Here is a 22,313-nt window from a genome sequence, read left to right as displayed (position 1 = left end):
AAGTGACTTCCTGTCTCATATTGTATATGAGAGACCCATATTATATATGGTTACATGTATAATATTTATATGGGTTTATATTTGTATTTATAAAACAAGAAAACATATGACACAAAGGCTTTTGCAATAGACTTGTGGCAAATGCTATACGAAATGTATTAATAGGGTATCTCTTTCTTCCTGGTCTATGATTTACTTAATTTTAAGCATCTCATTATTTTCTATAGCACCTAGTTCCTTGCCAATAGCATAATAGATAGATAAAAGATAGATAAAAAGAAAGCTTAATGGCTGGATATGTGGGTGGTTGAGAGACAGAATGAATAAATGTGAAAATGAAAAAGGAGGGTGATAATTAGAGAATAAAAACTAGATGAAGCAATAGCATAAATTATAGCATTAGATTTCAAATTACTTTTATGAATTGAGATAGCTTTTAGGGAAAAATGTAATAAAATGAAGCTTAATAGCAGGAAAATTCACATGAGTATTTGCAAGGTAGAAAAATAAATTCGGCAAAATCACCATTTATATGTAACTATGAGAGAAAATTGTATAGATAATAGTGAGTTACAAGTGATATGGGTAACAGAATCATACAGAGGATATGAAAACAAGGATATTGTCAGCGTCCATAAATATATTTTCTGGAGAAAATGTTTTGAAGTATGACGAATATACTCTGTATCTTAATGGGAGAAGAGGAAGAACCTGGAATTTTCTCAAATCCTACTATGCACTAGGTTCAGCAGTGCTTCTAGAAACATGACTGGGTACATATTCATCACTTGGTATTGGCAGCAGTTCTATGAAGCAGAGATTATTTGCAGATATGGAATCTGGGAATTAGAAATGAAAGCAATGCCTTTAAAAATGCATAGCTCATGAAGATTAAAACTCAGAATTGAGCTACAGCTCTACCTTACTCACAAGTTCATGCTGTTTCTAATACATCACATATGGATTTGCCAATATCTAGTAATTCAAACCAAATTATAAACAGCATCTTTGGTTCCTTACCATCCTTTGCCCTTTACAGTCAGTCACCAAATGCCCTCTACTCTTTCTCCTAAAAATATCTCCGAATGCATTTGGTCCTTTCTAAACTTACCACATCATGTATCTAGCCACTGTCTTCTTTCCTTCAGATAAATCTAACAGCCCTTTAACTTATTTCTTTGTGTCCACTTCTGCCTCGTTTTAGTTCATGCATTCTTATGCTCTTGCTTCATTTAGTTTTTGTTACATGACAACCAGAGTAATCTGGTTAAAATTCATACGTGGTCACAGGACTCCCTTGCTTCTGTGTCTTCCAATTGTTTTTGGATTAAAGCTGGAAATCTTTAACATGACCTGTAAGACTTCCATGAACTGCACCTCAGGTTGCTTTATGCATTTCATGCCACTTTTCACGCTGTTCTGTATACCTCAATCCCATGTGATGTTTTCTCTTCACCTCCTTTTTTATTGCAGAGCCTGTGCTATTGTCTCGTGCTGGAAGTGAGCCTCTTTGCCATCTCACTTCTGTTAGCTATGCTTTTTCACCTGGCTTTTAGTTCTCAGCTACTTCCTCAGGGACTCTGACTTTGACCTCCTGGTCTCAGTTAAATTCCCTTGCTGTGTGCTTCTGCAACACTTTGCACTTCTGTATTTATTTTATCACATTGGTTTTTGCTCATATAAAACTCTGAGAGGAGGGTTATGTCTGACTTGATCCCTGTTGGATTTTCAGAGTCCAGGGTGGTTTCTTGTGAGTGATCAAGTCTCGGTTGATACATGTTGATGGCTGTGATGAGCATTAAAACTCAAAATAGATGCATTAAAAAGGGAATTTCTCAAGTGGGCATTCTACCTGTCAATATTATTTGAGTGCAATATTAATGTTGGTGAAATTACTTTTGGGGGATGTGGTAGAATCTTCAGACTTGGATGAGTATGTGGCTCGTGGTAGACCAGGTGACTAGCATGCCTCTCTAATTCTCAGGTCCCCTGAGAATCTGGTGAGGTCCCAGCAATCCATGCCTAAGGAAATCCACTCTGGTCCCATTATTGTAAGGACATGTGTATCAGTATAAGTTAATGCTGAGGAGGGGAAATTATCAGGGGCACATATGATTTTTATTTATGCGTTTGATAATAAATTATTCTTGCAAATATTAATTATATAAATAGTATGTTCAAACATTGTGCAAAGCATTGAATAAATACTGGTGAGGAAGATAAGCAAGGTTGTTTCCCTCCCAAAGCTTAGAATTTCCTGCTTTATTTCACTTCAGACCCAGGTGTGATCAGAAGACCTTCATGCAGTGGTTGGATGGCTATGTGTAAAGTAGCTCTGCACTTGAAGAGGTCAAATTTGCATTCATTAAACCATTAGAGGTCAATAATAATAGTTGTGTGATGTAAAATATAATTGCCATGCTACAGTAACCTCAAGAAAGAGTAGCATGCACTTTACCTCACCATGCCCACAGAAATGTCTAATTGAAATATTAAATCGATTTGGATTATCTACTCTCTTAAAAGAGATGGTATAAAAATTCATTAATTATAATTTTATATGCATGTAACAAATAGTCTTTTTTGTTTTCATGGTTTAGGTACATGTCACTGTGGCAGGTGTAAGTGTGATAATTCAGATGGAAGTGGACTTGTGTATGGTAAATTTTGTGAGTGTGACGATAGAGAATGCATAGATGATGAAACAGAAGAAATATGTGGAGGTACGTATATTGGCTCTGTAGAAATTAATAAAAGTACCTGTTTTTTCACCTATTACGTTGTTCTTTTATCTCTACATAAATTTCTGCTCTAGGTGTACTAATTCAGTTTAAACCTATGTTTGTCTGGAAAACATTTCATATAAGGAGAGTGAGACTATGGCATTAAGAGTAGACTAGTACATTTTAGATGCAAAGCCAAATTGGCCCCAGAGGAGAGCTGTGTCATTATGGCAACAGACCAATTGCATAGCTCTGAAGTAGTCCTAGTAGAATGCCATCTCCTCTGCTCACCTTAGCCACTTTTATTCTCTTTTCTCCTACTCTCTTAAGTGTATATTTTCATTTCTTTGTTTTTCCCTTTCTAAAGCATGAGTCTCATGTCCTACTGGGGACACTGAAGGTCAATAGGGTTATTAGCCTAGAGTTTACCTCCCCCTCTCTGTCCCTACACACGTAGATAACATTTCCAATGACCCTTTCTATGTACCACCATTACTGAATTCATTTTTCTGTTGTAGCAGTTCTTGCATGTTTGCTAGTGACAAATTCTGCAATAAGTGCTTTACATTCATTATACTTTCTCTCACAACATCACTCTAGGGTAAGAATTATGTTTATCTACATAGATAGATGTGGAACCTGGGACTTGAATAAATTAGGTAATGAACCCAGGGTCAGTCCACCAATGATAGTAGAATTTGGGCTCGTGTCTGTGTTCCTGACGCCTCACCACTCCCGACTGCATCAGTGCCTGGGAGCTCAGAGCTCCACAAGAGGGGTCTCTCCTCACCATTTGTAGTTTTCGTCTCTTCTGCTCAACCTGCAAGCCTGTGCCCAGAGTTTCCATTTGCAACCTTGACTGGCATAGGAAAAGGAAAGTAGAAAGCAGAGAGAATCATTCGGTTTAGGTAAATTCTTCTCTGCTGTGATTAAACTTATATTTGACTCCTATCTGATGGGATTCCAGCTGAAGAAATACTGCCCCGCATGCAGAAATAGTAGTTTTAGAAGTATTGTTTTTCTAGAAGGATTAGGACCCAATAGGGCCAGGTGGAACTAGAGACTCCTGAGAAAGTGTGGCTAGCATAGGACAAGCTTGTTTCTTTGTTTACATTTTGGTAGCTTTAATTCCTATGAGTCATCCAAATACACTTATTTTAGGCCTGACTGGCCCTTCCTCCTTGATCTCCTGGCTGTACAACCCACCTGGATAAAGCAAACAAACATAAAATTCTTATTTTCTCTTTTCCAAGCCAATGACCTAAGCAAGATACTACTCAGACAATTCTGTCTTAAAGGGCTCAATCCAAAATAATTAGATCAATTAGACAAATCCATCCACAAATATATGTATTTGTCCTCTTCAAGTTTAGTTTCTAATTATTACAGATTAAAAAAAAAAAAAAAGAAGACTGAAACATGCTTTGGGGCCAGTGTGTGGTGATACACACCAACAAATCAGTCTATTTGCATGTATACGTAGAAAAATGTAACTTGAAACAACACAACAGAAAATGTTTAACTTTCAAACTTTCTAGTTGTTATTTCCATTTGTTTGAGCAATTTCATGGTGCAAAGTCTCTGAACAAGGACACCAGCACTCTAGTAAACACCCTCTGGGGGTGACATTGCCTGGGATTGTAAATCTTTCCATGTGTCATTCACATGAAACCAATCTGCTGAGAGATGATTCTACAGTTCATCAGTGAAGCAGTACAAATAGAGATTTTCTTGCTCTATCAGTTTGCACAAAGCAAAGAATTATGTTTATTGTGTGGAATACGTATTGTCCTAAAGCACACATTTTAATCTCAATTATTCAGATGTGTCTTGTTCAATATTTTTATTTGAGTTATGTGGATATCTGTTTAATTTTCCATATCTGCATAGATGTGTATCGTTACATAATTTTTGCTTCCTTATTTACCTCTAACTCAAAGGTTTCTTAGTAGAACCCGAATTCGATACTGAATTGTATAAATATTCAAATAATTTGGATGTGAGAAATATAGATTTTCTATTATTTGTTAATATAGTAAGCCTTACGTATGTAGCACCTTCTGTATAAATTTTCTGAAATGACAAAGAAAATAAATTCTGTAGTCTAAAAAGGTGATTGGGTCTTACAAACCTGACTCCTAAGAAAAGCAATTAATATACACTATTGCTTTTCTTCAGTGTAATCCTTGAGTTATTGAGGCCTGTGATATATCACTAGGATGTGATTTAGTTGTGTGTGCAAGTGGACACCTTTTTAAGTTCATAAATAAAATATATAGATGATATCTTCTGTACCGATTAAATCATTTGACAGCCTTTGCACTTGCTTAAGTAAACACATTTAAAATTCAAATTCTTTATGGAAATGGTCATTGATTATTAGGTTAAGAAGTGATTTTCTTTGAATATCCCAATTATAACTTATTTAGACAGAAAACATGGCACTGGGTCCCTGTCTCTTTCTCTCTGTCTCACTATAGCACTCTTTCTCCTCATCTGTCTGTCTCTGTCTCTCACATGTATGACTTCTTGATGGAAGTCTCATTTGCTGGATGTGAATAGCATAGGAGACCAGAATATTCTGTTGTAATTCCTGCTTCTTATGTGAGTTTTACAGGTCCTACTAAAGTTCTTGCCATTGGCCAGAGATACCATAGTGTTAGAATGATAAATATGCTTATAAGCCAATGAAAAGTAGTCTCATAATCAGTTTTGCATTGTCTTTGGGGGTTTTGGCTGTAAGAGAAGAGAGATGGAAAGAACAAAGACTTTCACCATAGACTGATAAAACACAAACTCCTATAATAAAGAATAGACTAAAAACAAAACAAGAGCAAGGACATACATTTATGCTTAGGTGATATAACCACAAAGATGAGAGTACAAGAAGTAAATTTTGGGATAAATGCCATCTTTGGGGAATTTGCAGAAGGATTGCTAGATGTGGATAAGGAAAGCAGTGATGTGATAATTCACTACAGATGGCTTGGAGGCAAGTGCAGATGAGCAGTTGACAGGTTACAGAGAGGTGGGAGCTGAAAGAGGGCATCTGGACACAAAATGATGAGTGCCCTTAGCTGTCATTGGTATCCCCTTGACAAGTCGAAAGGGAGTTTGATTGTGAGGCCGAGGGCTCATGGTATTTTATTTGTCTAAATGAGGATTCGACATGGACTAGGCTGAACACCTCTCACATGGTAGAACCCAACAGCTTGTGGGACACAATTGAGTGAAAAAATGAAATATTACTTCTGCTTTAAAGAGTTGTTTGGTCCTTCATAATGTGTATCTAGGTAAATATGCACCATTGGTTTCTCAATAGTTGATTTCAAGTGAAATATTTTAATAACTAATTCAAGAAACGTCCTTAGAGTGAATGCTCATATATATTTGGGTTTGATGTGTGCATTTGAGATGGAAAAGTAATAGACTCTTATGGTCATTCATGTCATTTCGTTAAAAATACTTTCAATCAGTTCTCTGTCTAGGCCAAGTTAAAGGGCACTTTGCTCTTTTTGTGTAATTAAGCAGGTAAAGGCACAACCATTATGTGTTTGGAGAAAGCTGTATAATTTGATGATTTTAGGCAAGGAATGTTGAACTGTGACATTATTTCAGAAGGCAAAAGTGATCACAAAGAGATAGAAAGTTAATTCTGCTTATGAAAGTTGCTTTTTTCCTCACTGTATAAAATTCATTTTGGGTAAAGGCCATGGGAAGTGTTACTGTGGAAACTGCTACTGCAAGGCTGGTTGGCATGGAGATAAATGTGAATTCCAGTGCGATATCACCCCCTGGGAAAGCAAGCGAAGATGCACATCTCCAGATGGCAAAATCTGCAGTAACAGAGGTGTGTCATTCATACATGTTACTACATAATGGGGAGGCACACAAAGCTTTTAATCGTTAACACGTCTTTTCTCTGTATGTCCTCTAGTGTGGGAGGAAGTTATCTTCTAATCATTGACTTTGATGTAAATCAACATGTACTATACCAACAGTCTTTTCTGTCTTGTTTTTTATTGAGTAGAAAAGAGAAAGATAAGAAAGTTGCTGTCATTCTTTAAGCTTCACTGAATAAACAGTTAACTTAGGGACTGTAATTTATTTGGCAGCCCTCCAGAGATAGCACAGTACAGCTAAAAGGCAATTCCTGTAGATACTTCTGTTAAATGTCTCTTGACTAACAGAACCATCTACAGCATGAGCATCTAATTATCCAGAGAGCATTCAGAAAACCCTCTTGTCTTAATTATGAGTAAATGGAAGGCTTGGTTGAAATACAGATTTGATATGGACTAATTTAACTTCTGTGTGCAATAAGAAAAATGTGATATTGAATACAGTAGATTTAAAAAGTATGTATCCAATAGCCATATGAAATGTACACTGACTTTACAAAGGAAGTTAACAAATATATTAATATGGCTAAACTATCACTTAAAGGTAGTTAACTAACTTTTGATATAAAATCAAACAGTTTAAACATAGTTTTAAAATTCCTTGAAAATACTTAATTTTACCTTTGTCGTAATGATAAAGAGAGCCATCCTAAACTTCTCATTGCCTATGGATGACATTAAAAAGTGACTATACTTCTTCTTTAAAACTAAAAAAATCAGATAGGTGGAAAACTTTTCTTTCATTTCTATACATGCATTGCAATAGATAATACTAGTACAGAAACCATAGCATATTGCCTTTCAGAAACTGACATAGAGGAATAAAATGTGCCACATTTCTTTACATAGAGAAAATAAATAAAAAGGCAGGAACTTGGAACAAAATCATAAAGTCCTCTTTGTGGGGATTAAATCTTACTATATATCATACGAATTTACCTTATGGTTTCTTTTTATGTATAAGGATGTGTTTTCTGCATAAGTCCTTTTATGCAGTAGGAGTCACAGTTACCATTTATAAGTATATGAAGCTTGAACTGTGTACTGTGGAAAATGACTATTTAGCTGTCAAAAAGAGAGAGGTGGAAAATGGAGTTGGTTGGGCCGTGGATTAAGGTCAGGTTCCGCAGCAGAGTTACATTGGCTGTGAGAGACGGCGTCCTTCAGAAACATAAGCTAAGCCACCTGCCTCCCACTTCGCTGTGCTTGGAGCGTTCTGACCTGGAGATCTGGCAGAGGCATAATAGGAAGGAGCCTGCCTAAACGAGGCTCACAGCTTCTGAGACTCAGGGGTACATGAAGACAGGGCAGAAGTGGGTGCTGAGATGAGTCATTGTTTTTTCTAAAAAGGTTATACGCCTGGCTACCCTGAAAACGTTTCTGTGTCATTGCATCCATAGGTAATAGAAAGACACCGGTCCCTGCACATACCTATCTTGTCTTCCTTTTTCCCCATCTTCAGGGGCCAAAAAACCAACGTCGCAGACATAGCCATTAATAGAACAAATGTCCTCTGTTGCCCACCTGGTTTATTGAGTTTCATATTGGACCCCTTTACACATGGCTGAGAAGCTACTGCTTTGTCACATCTGCATAGCTCCTAGTCCCCGTTCCTCCTGACCAAACTCATTTATCCTCTTATGAAAGCATGCATCTTCATTTTTTAAAATCTAGATAATAAAGTAGAGTACACAGAAAAATAAGAAAATGACCCACAAGCATGACATCCAGGTGTAACCTCCTTTTACATATTGGTACATGAACTTTCAGTCCGTATTTATTTATTAAAATTCACTTGTGTGGCCGCCCTATTCCTGTATTTCCTTCTTATTAAAGAAAAAAATCGAATCGTACTGTACATGCTGATTTGTAATTTTACACTTTTATTTATTTCATGATATATGTTATTTATCTTTCCATATTTATGGAGCAAAAACCTAATTATTACTCAGTGATTGCCAGCTAGTCCGTATGTGTGCACCATTACTTCGCTAATTCCCCATTGATCAATATTTCAGTCGCTAGTAGTTTTTCAAAAATATAAATACAGCTATATTTTATATTTCTGAACATATACTTGTGTGTACTTTTTATTTCTGTTACTTAACAGAAATAAAGTACATTAATTAAAGCGAGCTATATGTCTAAATAATAACACAGGTATAAAAAGTACATATTGTAAAATCGCTACCCAGAAAGTTGTACCGTTTTGTACATTCTGTTCAGGGCCAGAAAGTACCCGTTGTCCCACACCTTTACCAAGTGTGGATGCAAGCAATATTTTCCACCTCTGACAATCTGACATCTAAAATAATTGCCAATCATGATTATTTTGAAGCTCTCCCACTGCTACCCACTTAGTAGTGGTCAATTAAGTGATAAACATTTTTCATCTTTATCTATCATTATTTCTGTATGAAACTTCCTATTCTTTGGTTTTGTCTGTTTCACTTTGGGCATATTAATCCTTTCTATATTCAATCCTATGATTTGTTTATATGTTTTTGTAAATGTTCTTTGTCTTTTACAGACGTATTAACCACTTGTTTCAGCTTTATCAGTCTTTTTTTTTTTTTTACAGTGTTTTGTTTCCAACCAAAATTTTCAATTTTTTTGGAAATTTTCAATTTCCTTTTTTAGTAATTGTGCTTTGAGGGTCTTGAATAAAAAGACTTTAGTTCATATTCTACTGTTTTATTTTGTACATTTAAATCTTTAATCCAACTGGTACTTATTTTGTTGTTAGAGGTAAGAAAAAGATTTAACTTTATGTCTCTATCAAATGATTAGCTGGTTGCCCTAAAGATAATTACTGGTAATCCACACAGAGTAAATATGTTTTACAGAGGGGTATTTCCCTCTGCAAATCTGCAAATGACCAAGTTTATATCTCTCAATCTGATCTCCAACATTCTTTATAATCTGGACTCATCTGATCTAGCAAACCTTACTTCTTAGTCTTTTTTTAACATGCACCTCAGGGTCCCTATGCCCATCCCTACCCTTCATTGCTTAGTCTTTTCTTCTTGACTTTCTCTTAGTTCTACCTCCAATGTCTCCTAGAACATTTCCTCTAATCCCTATATATCCAATCCATCCACTGCTAATTACTCCAACCCTCATTGATTCTCTTTCTCCAAATTCTTAGAGCATTCATGTCTTAGTTTACAAAATAGTCACACATTGTTTTTAGCGTTTGCTAATTTTTCTTTCTAATTAGCTTTCTTTTCGCCAAATAGATTGCAAGCTTCTTGAGGGAAAGGATTATATCTTATATAAATTGTTTTAGTGTTATCTTTGAAGGAAACTAATACAATACTAATGACACATTCCACCAACTCACATAATTATAGAATATATAATTTTTGTTTGTTAAGGAATCTCTATTACCAATATTAGACAGTGCTTTTCCTTTTTAGAATATTTTTATCTAATATATGTGTTTTTTTTTTTCAAATACAAAGTAAGCAGCAGAAAATAATAAGCAATATGTGAAATGCTTTCTTTCATGGTTTTTCTTGACTGGACTCTTATAAAATTCTTCTTCCCACCTAGGGACTTGTGTATGTGGTGAATGTACCTGTCACGATGTTGATCCAACTGGGGACTGGGGAGATATTCATGGGGACACCTGTGAGTGCGATGAAAGGGACTGTAGAGCTGTCTATGACCGATATTCTGATGACTTCTGTTCAGGTAAGGGCTCTTTCAATTCCTATTTTTCTGGAGGGGGAGGTGGGGATGGTTAATGGGCACAAAAAAAAATTAGAAAGAATAAAGAAGACCTACTGTTTGATAGCACAATAGGGTGACTATAGTCAATAACTTAATTGTCCATTTTAAAATAATGTAAAGAGTATAATTAGATTGTTTGTAACACAAAGGATAAATGCTCGAGGGGATGGATACCCCATTCTCCATGATGTGCTTACTTTACATTGCTTGTCTGTATCAAAACACCCCACGTACCCCGTAAACACATGCATCTACTATGTACCCACAAAAAATGTAAAACGTAATGAATAAAAATAAAAAAATACGTATTTTCCTGTTTTCAAGATTTCTGATTCTCACAGACCCTTTAAAAGAAACTGAATGTGCATTCCAAAGCATTTTATATTTGCAGTGCTCCTACTAGTGACTTGGAAAACCTCCAGAGAATCCCCAAAGTTGGCAAAGACTAGAGATGAGAGGGCACCCACTCTTTTCAAGTTAGTCTAATTCCTCACCCAGGAAAACCATTAGCTCTAGATAGCTACTCAGTTCAACTCTGAGACTGCAAAACTCGCAGAGCTGTCGACAATGAACAGGATAGTTGCCATCAGGACAGCTGTATTAATGTATTACAAAACAGGATAATACAACGCCCAGGGTTATTTTGTGCATTAACTCTTTGACAGGCTTTAAACTAAAGTTATTCTGCAATGTAGTCTATAATTAAATATCCATTAGTAGTTTCAAAAATCTTTGACTGTAAATACTAGGGGGCAGATACTGTCTGTTAGGGACTGAGTGACATCTGGGCTACTGGTGTGGTAGAAGCCAGTAGCAGACAGGAGACAGCCATGATCTTTGACTTCATGGAGTTTGCAATCTAAATGCAAAGAAATAAAACACGTAAGGCCAGGATGTCTAAAAGTACAAAGAAACAGAAAGCAGTCAGAAATCTATCTAAAAAGGTATCATTTAGCAAAAATGGAGTTATGGATTTTCAGTCCAGTTCTATTTGATAATCCATAAGGTAGAGACATACACATATACATCTTGTTAAGCTTGACTGCCTGATTGGTGCATGCAGATGGATAGAAACTCGTCTGGTCTCCTGAAAGTTTGCCAGCAAAGGGAGATAAAAGACCTGCCCCATTTAATTATGAGTGTACAACTTCAAAGCCTTCTCCAGAATGACTGGGGAAAACCTGCTGCTAAATCTTCCCTTTGCAGAAGGGTTTCCCTCTTCTGATAATGTCTTGTGCTCCAGAGGATTTCCTAAACATTTTGTGAACACTACTCTCTTGAGGGCATTTTTTCTATTATTCATTATACATGGTCATGTTCTCCATTATCACTTGCTGTCAACACAGTGGTAATAAAAGAGCTCATGACTAGTGAGTGGCGCCTATGTTCCAAAGAGATGATGAGAATCGTGGGGAAGAGGCCTTTGGACATTTTAATTAGGGTGATGTGGCTCTTCACAGTGGTGGCGATGTAGGGCTCATGCATTGCAGGAGGTTATTGGATTGTAATGCATGTGGATTTCATCCAAAATATATATATATATAGGTTTGCAGGTAAAGAAAGATGAAAGGGGCATTCCAAGCAGAAGGAACAGAGGGATAGAATCTGTGCATGGGGCCAGACTCAGTTTGAAATTACCAGAATGCCAAGTAAGGAAGCATGTGGTAAAAGGTAAAGTTGGTTAAGAAACAAGAACTGGGGGGTTTTTTACCTTCCTGCAGACCCAGGTTTTATTTTAAAGGCAACAAAGAGCTAATGATGGTTTTAGGCAGTAGAGTGCTGTCGTTACCAGATTTCTAGTCTGAGTGTCTAGGAAAATGTTGGTGCCATTTACTGAAATGGGGAATATGGAAGGAAGTTGTCAAGTTTGTTTCTAGACATCTCCAGCATAGAGGACAAAGGGTAAGCCAAAGTTTACATTTTTTTTCCAAGCCTGTTGAATATGTGAGTCAGGGTCAGGGCTAAACCAAGAGAATTTCTTGTTGTAAGCATAGAGTTGGTAGTTAAAACTATGCTGGCATTCAGGAAATGCCATTTGACAAAGTAATTTTTTTTTTTTTTTTTTTTTTTGACGGAGTCTCGCTCTGTCGCCCAGGCTGGAGTGCAGTGACGCTATCTCAGCTCACTGCAAGCTTCACCTCCCGGGTTCACGCCATTCTCCTGCCTCAGCCTCCCAAGTAGCTGGGACTACAGGCGCTGCCACCTCGCCCAGCTATTTTTTTGTACTTTTAGTAGAGACGGGGTTTCACCATGTTAGCCAGGATGGTCTCGATCTCCTGACCTTGTGATCCGCCCGCCTCAGCCTCTCCAAGTGCTGGGATTACAGGCGTGAGCCACTGCGCCCGGCCACAATGTCACTTTGAGATTGCTTTTGAGATAAATGTGAATTGACACAATTTTAAAATAAGAAAATAAGGGAGGCATATAAAAGGCTATATGTGAAAATTCTAAGTGTGGGACTTGCTGATTTGGACCCTTTTTTCCCGTGAGTATTCACTTTCTTGTGAAATCCGTAATTCTGATGTTGATCCTGATTTTGGACTGAGTTGAAAAATTCAAACTAACTGCATTGCAGTGATAATTCCGGGCCCTGTGAGCCAGTGCATCTCACTGTGAGGGAGTGGGGTCATGGCGTGAAGATGGGTGATGACTTCTGAACTGACACTTCAGTCCTTGTGTGAGCTTGTGTGCAATTCCTACAGTGAGTCATTTAGTCTTGGAGGGCTTACTCTAGGCTGAGCAGGTGAAGTGTCATTAAGGAGGCTGCCCTGGAATCTAATATTCCACCTCACCCTATTCCCCTCCGATCCCTCTTCCCTGTTATTCCACCTCACCCTATTCCCCTCCGATCCCTCTTCCCTGTTATTCCACCTCACCCTATTCCCTCCGATCCCTCTTCCCTGTTATTCCACCTCACCCTATTCCCCCCCGATCCCTCTTCCCTGTTATTCCACCTCACCCTATCCCCTCCGATCCCTCTTCCCTGTTATTCCACCTCACCCTATCCCCTCCGATCCCTCTTCCCTGTTATTCCACCTCACCCTATCCCCTCCGATCCCTCTTCCCTGTTATTCCACCTCACCCTATCCCCTCCGATCCCTCTTCCCTGTTATTCCACCTCACCCTATCCCCTCCGATCCCTCTTCCCTGTTATTCCACCTCACCCTATCCCCTCCGATCCCTCTTCCCTGTTATTCCACCTCACCCTATCCCCTCCGATCCCTCTTCCCTGTTATTCCACCTCACCCTATTCCCCCCCGATCCCTCTTCCCTGTTATTCCACCTCACCCTATTCCCTCCGATCCCTCTTCCCTGTTTTCTTTTTTCTCACATTTTCCTTTCTTCCATACCCTATGAGACTCCACCCGGTGAGTATGGACAGGTAGGGGTAGACAGAGGTGATGGCACAATTGACTGTAGTTTGGACAATAAGACATCAATCTATTATTGTGATTTTATGATCCACTGGTTCAAGTGAATTGAACGTGGCCAGCTTTTCACAGCTTGGCTCCCACACTGAGAATGAGGAATTGAGGAAAGAAGAAAAAACTCATATTTACAGATACCCTACTCTATTGGGCCGTTACTGAGTTCTTTTATACACCTCATTCCATTTTATTTACACACTAACTCAGACAGGGAGACATTACTGTCTATAGTTTAGCGGAAGAGAAAATACATTCAGAGAAATTAAGTCACCTGATAAAGTTCATACTGCCATTAAAGTGTCATCTCTAAACACATATAGCCTGACTACTCATGTAACTTAATCTCCAGGTGATGCAAATACAATTCTCCAATTTTACTTTATTTTTCTGAGGAAGAATTGTCCTCTGGGTACTCAGATTTAAAAAAAAAAAAAATGAAACTAAGCTTCTCTGAACATCACTATGATCTGTAGCAGACATCAATCTCTGGAGTATTTTATCATTCTTACAGAATCTGTAGAATTCTGTATGCTGTATGGTATTACACTTAGAGAATTATTAGTCTTTAAATTTTTCCTAATTATCAGTCTAAGTTGCAGTGTAAGAAGAGTGCCATATAGTTGATGATTGAGTATGTTAATACCTTTGTGTTATGAGACAAAAGTAACCCAATGACATCAATATTCTCTAGTCATTTATGCAATACTAGAATATAATAAGGCTCAGATGAAATGAAGTTTTATTTTTAGCTCCTATTCTTGCCATCCTGAGAGTATTGGTTTTAGTTAAGTCCAAGGAAATCTCTGGAAGGATTAGTTTAAGTTAGCTCTTTTAATTGACATTCTCATTTTATTCATTCATTCCCATTCTTTCCATTTCTCTATTCAGTAATGCATTTAAATGTAAATATTTTATGCCTAACACATCATGAATATCGGGGACACAAATATGTTGAAACATGGTCCCTGCACCCACCAAATAAATAAATTTTATTTACTTCTTTTAATCTGATCTGTTGTTCATCATCCACAAAATACCTGTGTTTTTGTATGTTCATTCACCCATACACCAACATGACTGTTTTACTACACACATACACGCACCCCTCAAAGATAATACTGTTGACCCAATTTGAGTGTGACTGAAATGATCAGGGCATGAACGGGCATCCTGATGTGTCCCGACTGTCCTCTTTGTTACACCCAATTTACTTTCTGATTCTAATATAACTGCTTTATTCCTAATGGCTGCTTACCACTCAGCTCTATTTCCCCAAATCCCATAACTGGAAAAATACGCTGCAATGTGACCTTAAACTTTATCATTCAGCTTCCCCTGCCTAAGAAAATTATGAAAATAGAAGGCAAGTTTTGGCTTAGGGTTCTATTAGTTTGGAAAATGGAATCTTTTGATAGAACCGTATTATGTGGTGAAATTTGTCCCTGTGGATTGCCAAAGCATTCAGAAAAGAAACTAAAGGAAATGATTAAGTATATTCAGACTGCATTTTCTGGAAATGAAAAATTAATATATTGAATTTTAAAAAATAGCAAGCACTAAGTTATTCCCCAAGGCTTTTCCCTGTTGATGGTCTTCATGTTACTTTGGAAGCATGTTAACAGACTTATTAACTAACATCAGATTCAAATTCACGGGCATTTTTTGATCCTTTAAAAAGAAAGAAATGTCCTCTAAAACAGAGAAGTGTTTGTCTGGAATAGATGCAACTGCACTTGTCCTGAAACACCTGCACCTGTTTCTGAAGTTTGGATAGCATAACTCCAAAGAACACAATAGTTACAAATAAACAAGGAAAGGTTTGGTTAACACCTTTTCCTATAATAGCCTGAGAGCCTTAATAACTCCTGCCTTCCCAGCATGGTCTTCGGGCCACTTGGTGGCTGCTTTTGCTGCAAATCTTCCTTTTCATATGGGTATTTTGGGTTGCAGTCATTTTTATGGTAGGTAGATTATACCAACACCAAGCACTGTATTGTTCTTCCATTGGGGTGTGTGTGTGTGTGTGTGTGTGTGTGTGCGCGCGCATGTGTACATGCATACAGAGAGGTCTTTAGATAGCATTTCTCTTATTTGAATTCTTCTGATGTTCGATATCAGGGACAAACAGCACCATTCTGAATCTTTCATCTCTATTTTGTGATCTTCTGCCTACACAGTTTAAAGGAATACTGGTTAGAAGTAATGAAACTAAAACCTGCAGGCTTAACATACACATAAATTTGACAAACTAGCATGGAAGCATCGCATTTCAGACCCGTGCGGCAAATTTATCTTCTTTTAGTTCTTTCATTTGAAAAATAAAGCAATTTGAGATAAGGCCCAGAAAAGATAGTGGCACATCTAGATGAAGGACACAAGTCTCCTGATTTCTTCTTTTATGACCTTTTCACTATTTGTCTATTTAAAAAAAAAAAAAAAAAAAAAAAAAAACCCTGATATAATGTTCTGGCAGTCTAAAGGGTTTTTATGCTAAATAGATATCATTATCTTTAAACTCTTCTGTATAGCAAAACCCAACATTTTCGTCTTGACTTTACCAAATGATTCTTTCTTTGGCATAACTTAAAATTGGAATTGAGAAACTGGTAACTTCACAAGAAAAGTTGCAATTTTGTTTTATAATTTTCTGTCTTATCTGAAAAGCCCAATACCTGCCTGAGAATCTGGTACCAACACCTGACATTTCTAAGTGATTTTTAAACTCTACCAATGAAATATCATGAAGGATGTTGTAGGACAGATACAGTTTCACTTAAAGTGATAGCTCTAATATTCTAAAAAATGTTTTGAAAGCACATGACTAACTTCTTGAAATATGTAGGATATAATTTTTATTACTGAAAAGGCAAAAGTTATGTTTATGTTTTAACTTCTGTCAATTAATCTGTAATAAACATTTAAATTAGGCAATACTCTTGTCAATACTATTTTTTATTATAGTAGGCTAGAATTATAGAAACTTTTATCCATGCACTTTTAGGCTTGCTTCTTCTATGATATACAGTGAGATATCTTATTTAGAAAATTCTACTTTCCCCAAACAATAAAACCAGGTGTACTCTCCCCAAACAATAAAACCATCAAACACTTTCTGTGCCACTATTTTGTCACTTAAACTGGTTACCATACATTCACTGACTTTCAGGAGCTTCATTCTTTATGGATGGCTTACGTATGTCACTCATATTTAAATGCCTCTTCTTTCCTCAGCTTGAACTTGTTCAATTGATATCAAATCCTGGTGGTAAAGCATAGAAGACGTATCAGTGGATGATTTGAGGAGGAATATTGGCCATCTTGAACTAAACAATATTCTCCCACTTTGATACTTTCCTGTTTAGGGCTAAGGTCTTTTATCCTTCAGCTAATCACAGCAATGACACGATCTCTTAAATTCATCCCAATGTGCAGACAATTGGCTGCAGGTGTGTTATTGCGAAGGCTATTAAGGAGTCATCACATGCATGTCAAAGTAAGGACACATATATATTCTTCCAAGCTTTGCTATAGTTGGCAGTGCCTGGAGGTGAAGCATGTAGTTAGAAGCATGATCCTGGAGAATGTTCATGATGCTGCATTAAGTACACAGGAAAAGAGGTGTGAGAGCTTATAGGCTCTATTTTCCCCCTCATATTTGTAGAAGAGCGTCAGAAATAGCAATGGGATATAAAAATAAGACTGCAATATAGAATTACGTAAGGAGAAAAAGATTTAGAGAATTAAAAACTGACCGAGAAAAATAAAATGATAAGAAAACAGATCGTGCATATGAGAGAATAAAGGTAAAAGACTGACAATGATTTCTTCCTGCAGGTCTAGAGCATCTGAACTTAAAAAATGGCATTAAGGCTTCCACAACTAATCTGACTTTTGTTACTTATTGGATAGGATTCTAACTTTAAAAATCTGTTTTGAATAACTTCTGTCTTTAGGATTTGTTTTATTCTGCCCTCATTTTTTTATTGATGTCAACATGTGAATGGACTTCAGATAGAGAATAATAGTTGCTTTTGAACATGGATTCCAACTATGCAACTTAAGAACATTCTCCCTTCAGTCATGGGTCTCCCTCTGTACCTGCCTTTGCCCCCAAGGTTTCTACTTTATTCTCCCTCTCCACGGAGGGAATCCTCCTGTGGGGGAATCACTGCCTGTGAATTCAGGTGGGCTGCAGTGGCAGGGACATTCTGTTGGGTAGTTAGGGATTTCCCGGGGTCTGCATCTGCTAGATGTATTGTTCTAAACTTCACAGCCATTAAACTTTCAAGAGTAGAGAAACTTTTTCTCCCTCTTCTATCTGGTTTTCAATGTTATTGTTAAAGTGTCAACAAGCAATGTTGTTGTTCCAGTATCAACAAGTCTCTCACAAATGTCAGCATGTTCTGTACTTTGCCTAGTTTCCTCACAACAGATCTAACTATCTCTGAAATAAAACCACTTGTCTCCAAGAATTTCAAAGCCATTGGCGCCTATGAAACAACAGAATTGACTGCACTTTAAATGTTAAAGATATATGTGTTAAAATCATTATTTAAATATGCGTTTCCAATGCAGATCTGTTTGCAGTGTTTGTCCTTAACCTTACCTAAGGGCTGAAAATAAAGAAAGATAGGAACTTCTTTGGGTTTTTTTGGTTTGTTTGTTTTTGTTTTGAGATGGAGTTTCCCTGTGTCACACAGGCTGGAGTGCTGTGGCAGTTTCAGCTCACTACAGCCTCCGCCTCCTGGGTTCAAGCGATTCTCCTGCCTAGCCTCCTAAGTAGCTGGAACTACAGGCATGTGACACCATGACCAGCTAATTTTTGTATTTTTAGTAGAGATGGGGTTTTACCATGTTGGCCAGGCTGATATTGAGCTCCTGACCTCAGGTTATCCACCCACCTCGGCCTTCCAAAGTGCTGGGATTATGGGCGTCATCACGCCCAATGGGAACTTCTTAAACTGAGGTGAATGAATGGCAAAAGCCATAGAATCCAACAACATATGAAATATCATTGTTAATAAGCATAAACTGTTAAAAAAATTCCCACAATATAAGGTCTAAATAATCATATTCGTATGTCGTGTATGTTTATTAATAACAATTTTCTTTTCCTTTCAACTGAAGTCTAGAGTAGATAATTATGGCAACAATTTGTCAAATAGACTCTGTTACATAGCAGATGATCAACAAATGAGCCTCTGAATTGAACTGAATTTGAGGTTAAATAAGAGATTTAAATTCAGTGATCCCTAATGTCTCATTCCACTTTGATTTATGATTTTGTGATTTTTTTAAAATAAAAATTAGTTAAATAAATGGTGAAAAGCTTCTACGTATGTGTATTGTCCAGTTTCTTCAAATTCAGAAGATGGAACCACAAACCTCAAGGAGTATTAGTAAAAGGGTCTAGTCTTCACTGGAGGCCAATTTTCATATTGGATGATATACATTAATATCAGATGCTAAAGACAGTCTGCATTTTCATCCATTAACATTTATATGTGCTTTTAAAGAGTGTAATTCCACTTTTTAAAATTCTTCATGCATTTTTGCAGCAATTATAGAAATCTACTTTGTTCTGCATCTGCAGCGATGAGTAGCTTCATGTTTGTTAGGAATTATGGAAAGCTCATTGAAACTGTGCTTTCCTCTACCTGCTTATAATGTGGGATCTGGTGAATACAAATAATAGTAGCTCCCTTTTATGTAGCATTTAAACTATTTAATATACTTCCCAGTAAATGTGGATTGATAATATATTTTCTTCCTTTTTAAAATGAAGAAACTGAAACTCAGAGGTGGTCATTTGACCAGCCCCACTTTATAGGAAGCAGAACCAGGATTTGAACCCATTATTTTATTGATAATGTAGGTCGATTTTTGCTAAAGCATACCACTGTTTCTCACAATTCTTTGCAAACTGTATATTCATGTGTCAAAAAATTTAATATCTTTTCTGACCTCTTTTGTATACACTAGGCTAATCTTCAAGGATTGTAAACTCCATGTAGGTTACCGGTTTTACTCTAAGGGTCTCTAGGCTAAACATGTAGTATATGCTTAAAAGTGCATGAAAATAAAGTGTGGAGACTCCATAAGATAACATTTTGCTTCAGTGAAGTAACCAACATAGAAATTAAGAAAACAATCTCATCTGCAGTTGTGTCAAAAATAATATATTTAGGAATAAAATTAACCAAGAATGTGAAAGATTATTGCACCAAAAAATATGAAACATTGATGAGAGAAATTGAAGACACAAATAAATGGAAAGATATCTCATGTTCATGGATCAGAAAAATAAATATTGTCAAAATGTTCGCACTACCTAAGGTGATCTACAGATTCATTACAATTTCTGTGAAAAGTCCCATGACTGACACCCAACTGATTTTCAACAAAAGTGCTAAGAATACACATTGGAGAAAAGAAAATATTTTCAGTAAATAGTGCTGGGGAAATTGGATATCCATATGCAGAAGAATGAGACTAAACTAATACTTCTCATGATATGCAAAAATCAACTGAAAATGCATTAAAGTCTTAAATGTAAAACCCAAAGCTACAAAATTACTAGAAGAAAACATAGGATAGTACTTTACTGTGGGCAAGAATTTTTAAAATAAGCCCTCAAAAGCATAAGCAACAAAAACAAAAATAGATAAATGGAATGACATCAAACTGACAAGCTTTTGATCAAAAAAGGAAACAATAAAAAGAATGACAAATAGACCTACATAATGGGAGAAAATAGTTGCAAACTATGTATCTGACAAAGGATTCTTATCAAGAATACATCGGGAACTTAATAGCAAGAAAGCATCCTAAGTAAAAATAGGCAAAATACATGAATAAATATTTCTCAAAAGAAGACATGCAGATGTCCAACAGGTATATGAAGATATGACCAAGATCACTAATTGCCAGGGAAATGCAAATCAGCAACACAGTGAGATACTCTTCACTCCAGTTAGAATCGGTTTTATTATAGAATTATAATAAAAAAAGACAAAACAAATGTTGGCAAGGAGGCCGAGAAGAGAACACTGACACACTGTTGGTGAAAATGCAAATTAGTACAGTCACTATAGAAAACTGTATGGAGGTTCCTCAAAAAATTAAAAATAGAACTATAATATGCATGTGGTTCTGTAATTTCACTACTAAATATATATCCAAAAGAAGCGAAATCAATATGTCAGAGATATATCTGTACTCCTTTATTTATTGCAGCGCTATTTACAGTAGTCAAGATATGGAATCACAAGTGGCCATTAACAGATGAATAGATTAAAAAGTGTGGTATATATACACAATGGATAATTCTGCCATTAAAAAAAAAAAAAAGAAGTCCTGTCATTTGCAACAACATGAATGCAACTGGAGGTCGTCATGTTAGGTGAAATAAGGCACAGAAAGACCTTATTTCAAAAACTAAAAAATTGGAATCTAAAAATAAAATTGGGACCATAGAAGCAGAGAGTTTAAAATGTGGTTACCAGAGACAGGAGGAGGAGGATGGGAGGATGGGGAAAGGTTGGTCTGTGGTCCACGTTACAATCAGATAGCGGGAATAAGTTCAACTTCTATTACACAGTAGGGTAAGGACAGTTAACAGTAAGACATGGCATATTATAATTAGAAAATAATTAGGGAAGCTTTTGAATGCCCTTACCACAAATGATAAATGCATAAGGTGATGGTCATGTGAAATACCCTAATTTGATCATAATACAACCTATATATGTATCAAAACATGTAATTCTACCCCATAAATATGTACATATAATAATTTTTAAACTCTCATGGCATTTTTCATAGTAATAACAAAAAAGTCTTAAAATTCACATGGAACCACAATGTACCCCAAATGACTAAAGCAATCTTCAGCAAGAACAAAGCTGAAGGCACCATAGCTCTTGATTTCAAATTATATTACAAAACTATAGTAATTAAAACAGTATGGTGCTAACATAAAAACAGACACATAGACCAATGGAACAGAATAGACAGAAATAAACCCATACATTTATAGCCAATTGACTGTAGACAAAGATGACAAAAACACACAATAGGAAAAAGACAGTTTATTTGATAAATGGTGTTGGGACAACTGGATGTCCACATGCGGAAGAAAGAAATTAGTCTTATACTGTATAAAAATCAACTCAAAATGGATTAAAGACTTATATGTAAAACCTGAAATTTTAAAACTACTCGAAGAAACGTAGGAGAAAAGCTCCATGCTGCTGGTCTTGGCAGTGATTTTTTTGGATGTAACACCAGAATACAGACGACGAAAGCAAAAATAAGTGAGTGGGACTGCATTGAACTAGAAGATTTCTGCAGCAGCAAAGGAAACAACAAAAATGAAAAGGCAGCTTCTGGAATGAAAGAAAATATTTGCAAACCATATATCCAATAAGGGGTTAATATTCAAAATATATGAGTTCTAGTCCATTTTTGCATTGCTACAAAGAAATACCTGAGGCTGGTAATTTATAAAGAAAGTAAATTTATTT

General features: G+C 36.5%; 1 protein-coding gene across 2 annotated transcripts in view; it reads left to right on the top strand.

The window, feature by feature from the left end:
- Window positions 1-22,313, top strand: part of ITGBL1 (integrin subunit beta like 1) — a 257,157-nt gene that overhangs the window by 118,301 nt on the left and 116,543 nt on the right. For both annotated transcript variants that reach the window (XM_010354451.2, XM_010354450.2), the window contains exons 4-6: window positions 2,601-2,723; window positions 6,433-6,573; window positions 10,181-10,321. In XM_010354451.2, the coding sequence (XP_010352753.1) occupies window positions 2,601-2,723; window positions 6,433-6,573; window positions 10,181-10,321 (405 nt within the window). The remainder of the gene's footprint in view (window positions 1-2,600; window positions 2,724-6,432; window positions 6,574-10,180; window positions 10,322-22,313) is intronic.

The sequence above is a fragment of the Rhinopithecus roxellana genome, chromosome 18 (genome assembly GCF_007565055.1).
Source record: "Rhinopithecus roxellana isolate Shanxi Qingling chromosome 18, ASM756505v1, whole genome shotgun sequence".
Classification (NCBI taxonomy): domain Eukaryota; kingdom Metazoa; phylum Chordata; class Mammalia; order Primates; family Cercopithecidae; genus Rhinopithecus; species Rhinopithecus roxellana.
This window is presented reverse-complemented; position numbering and strand designations above follow the sequence as displayed.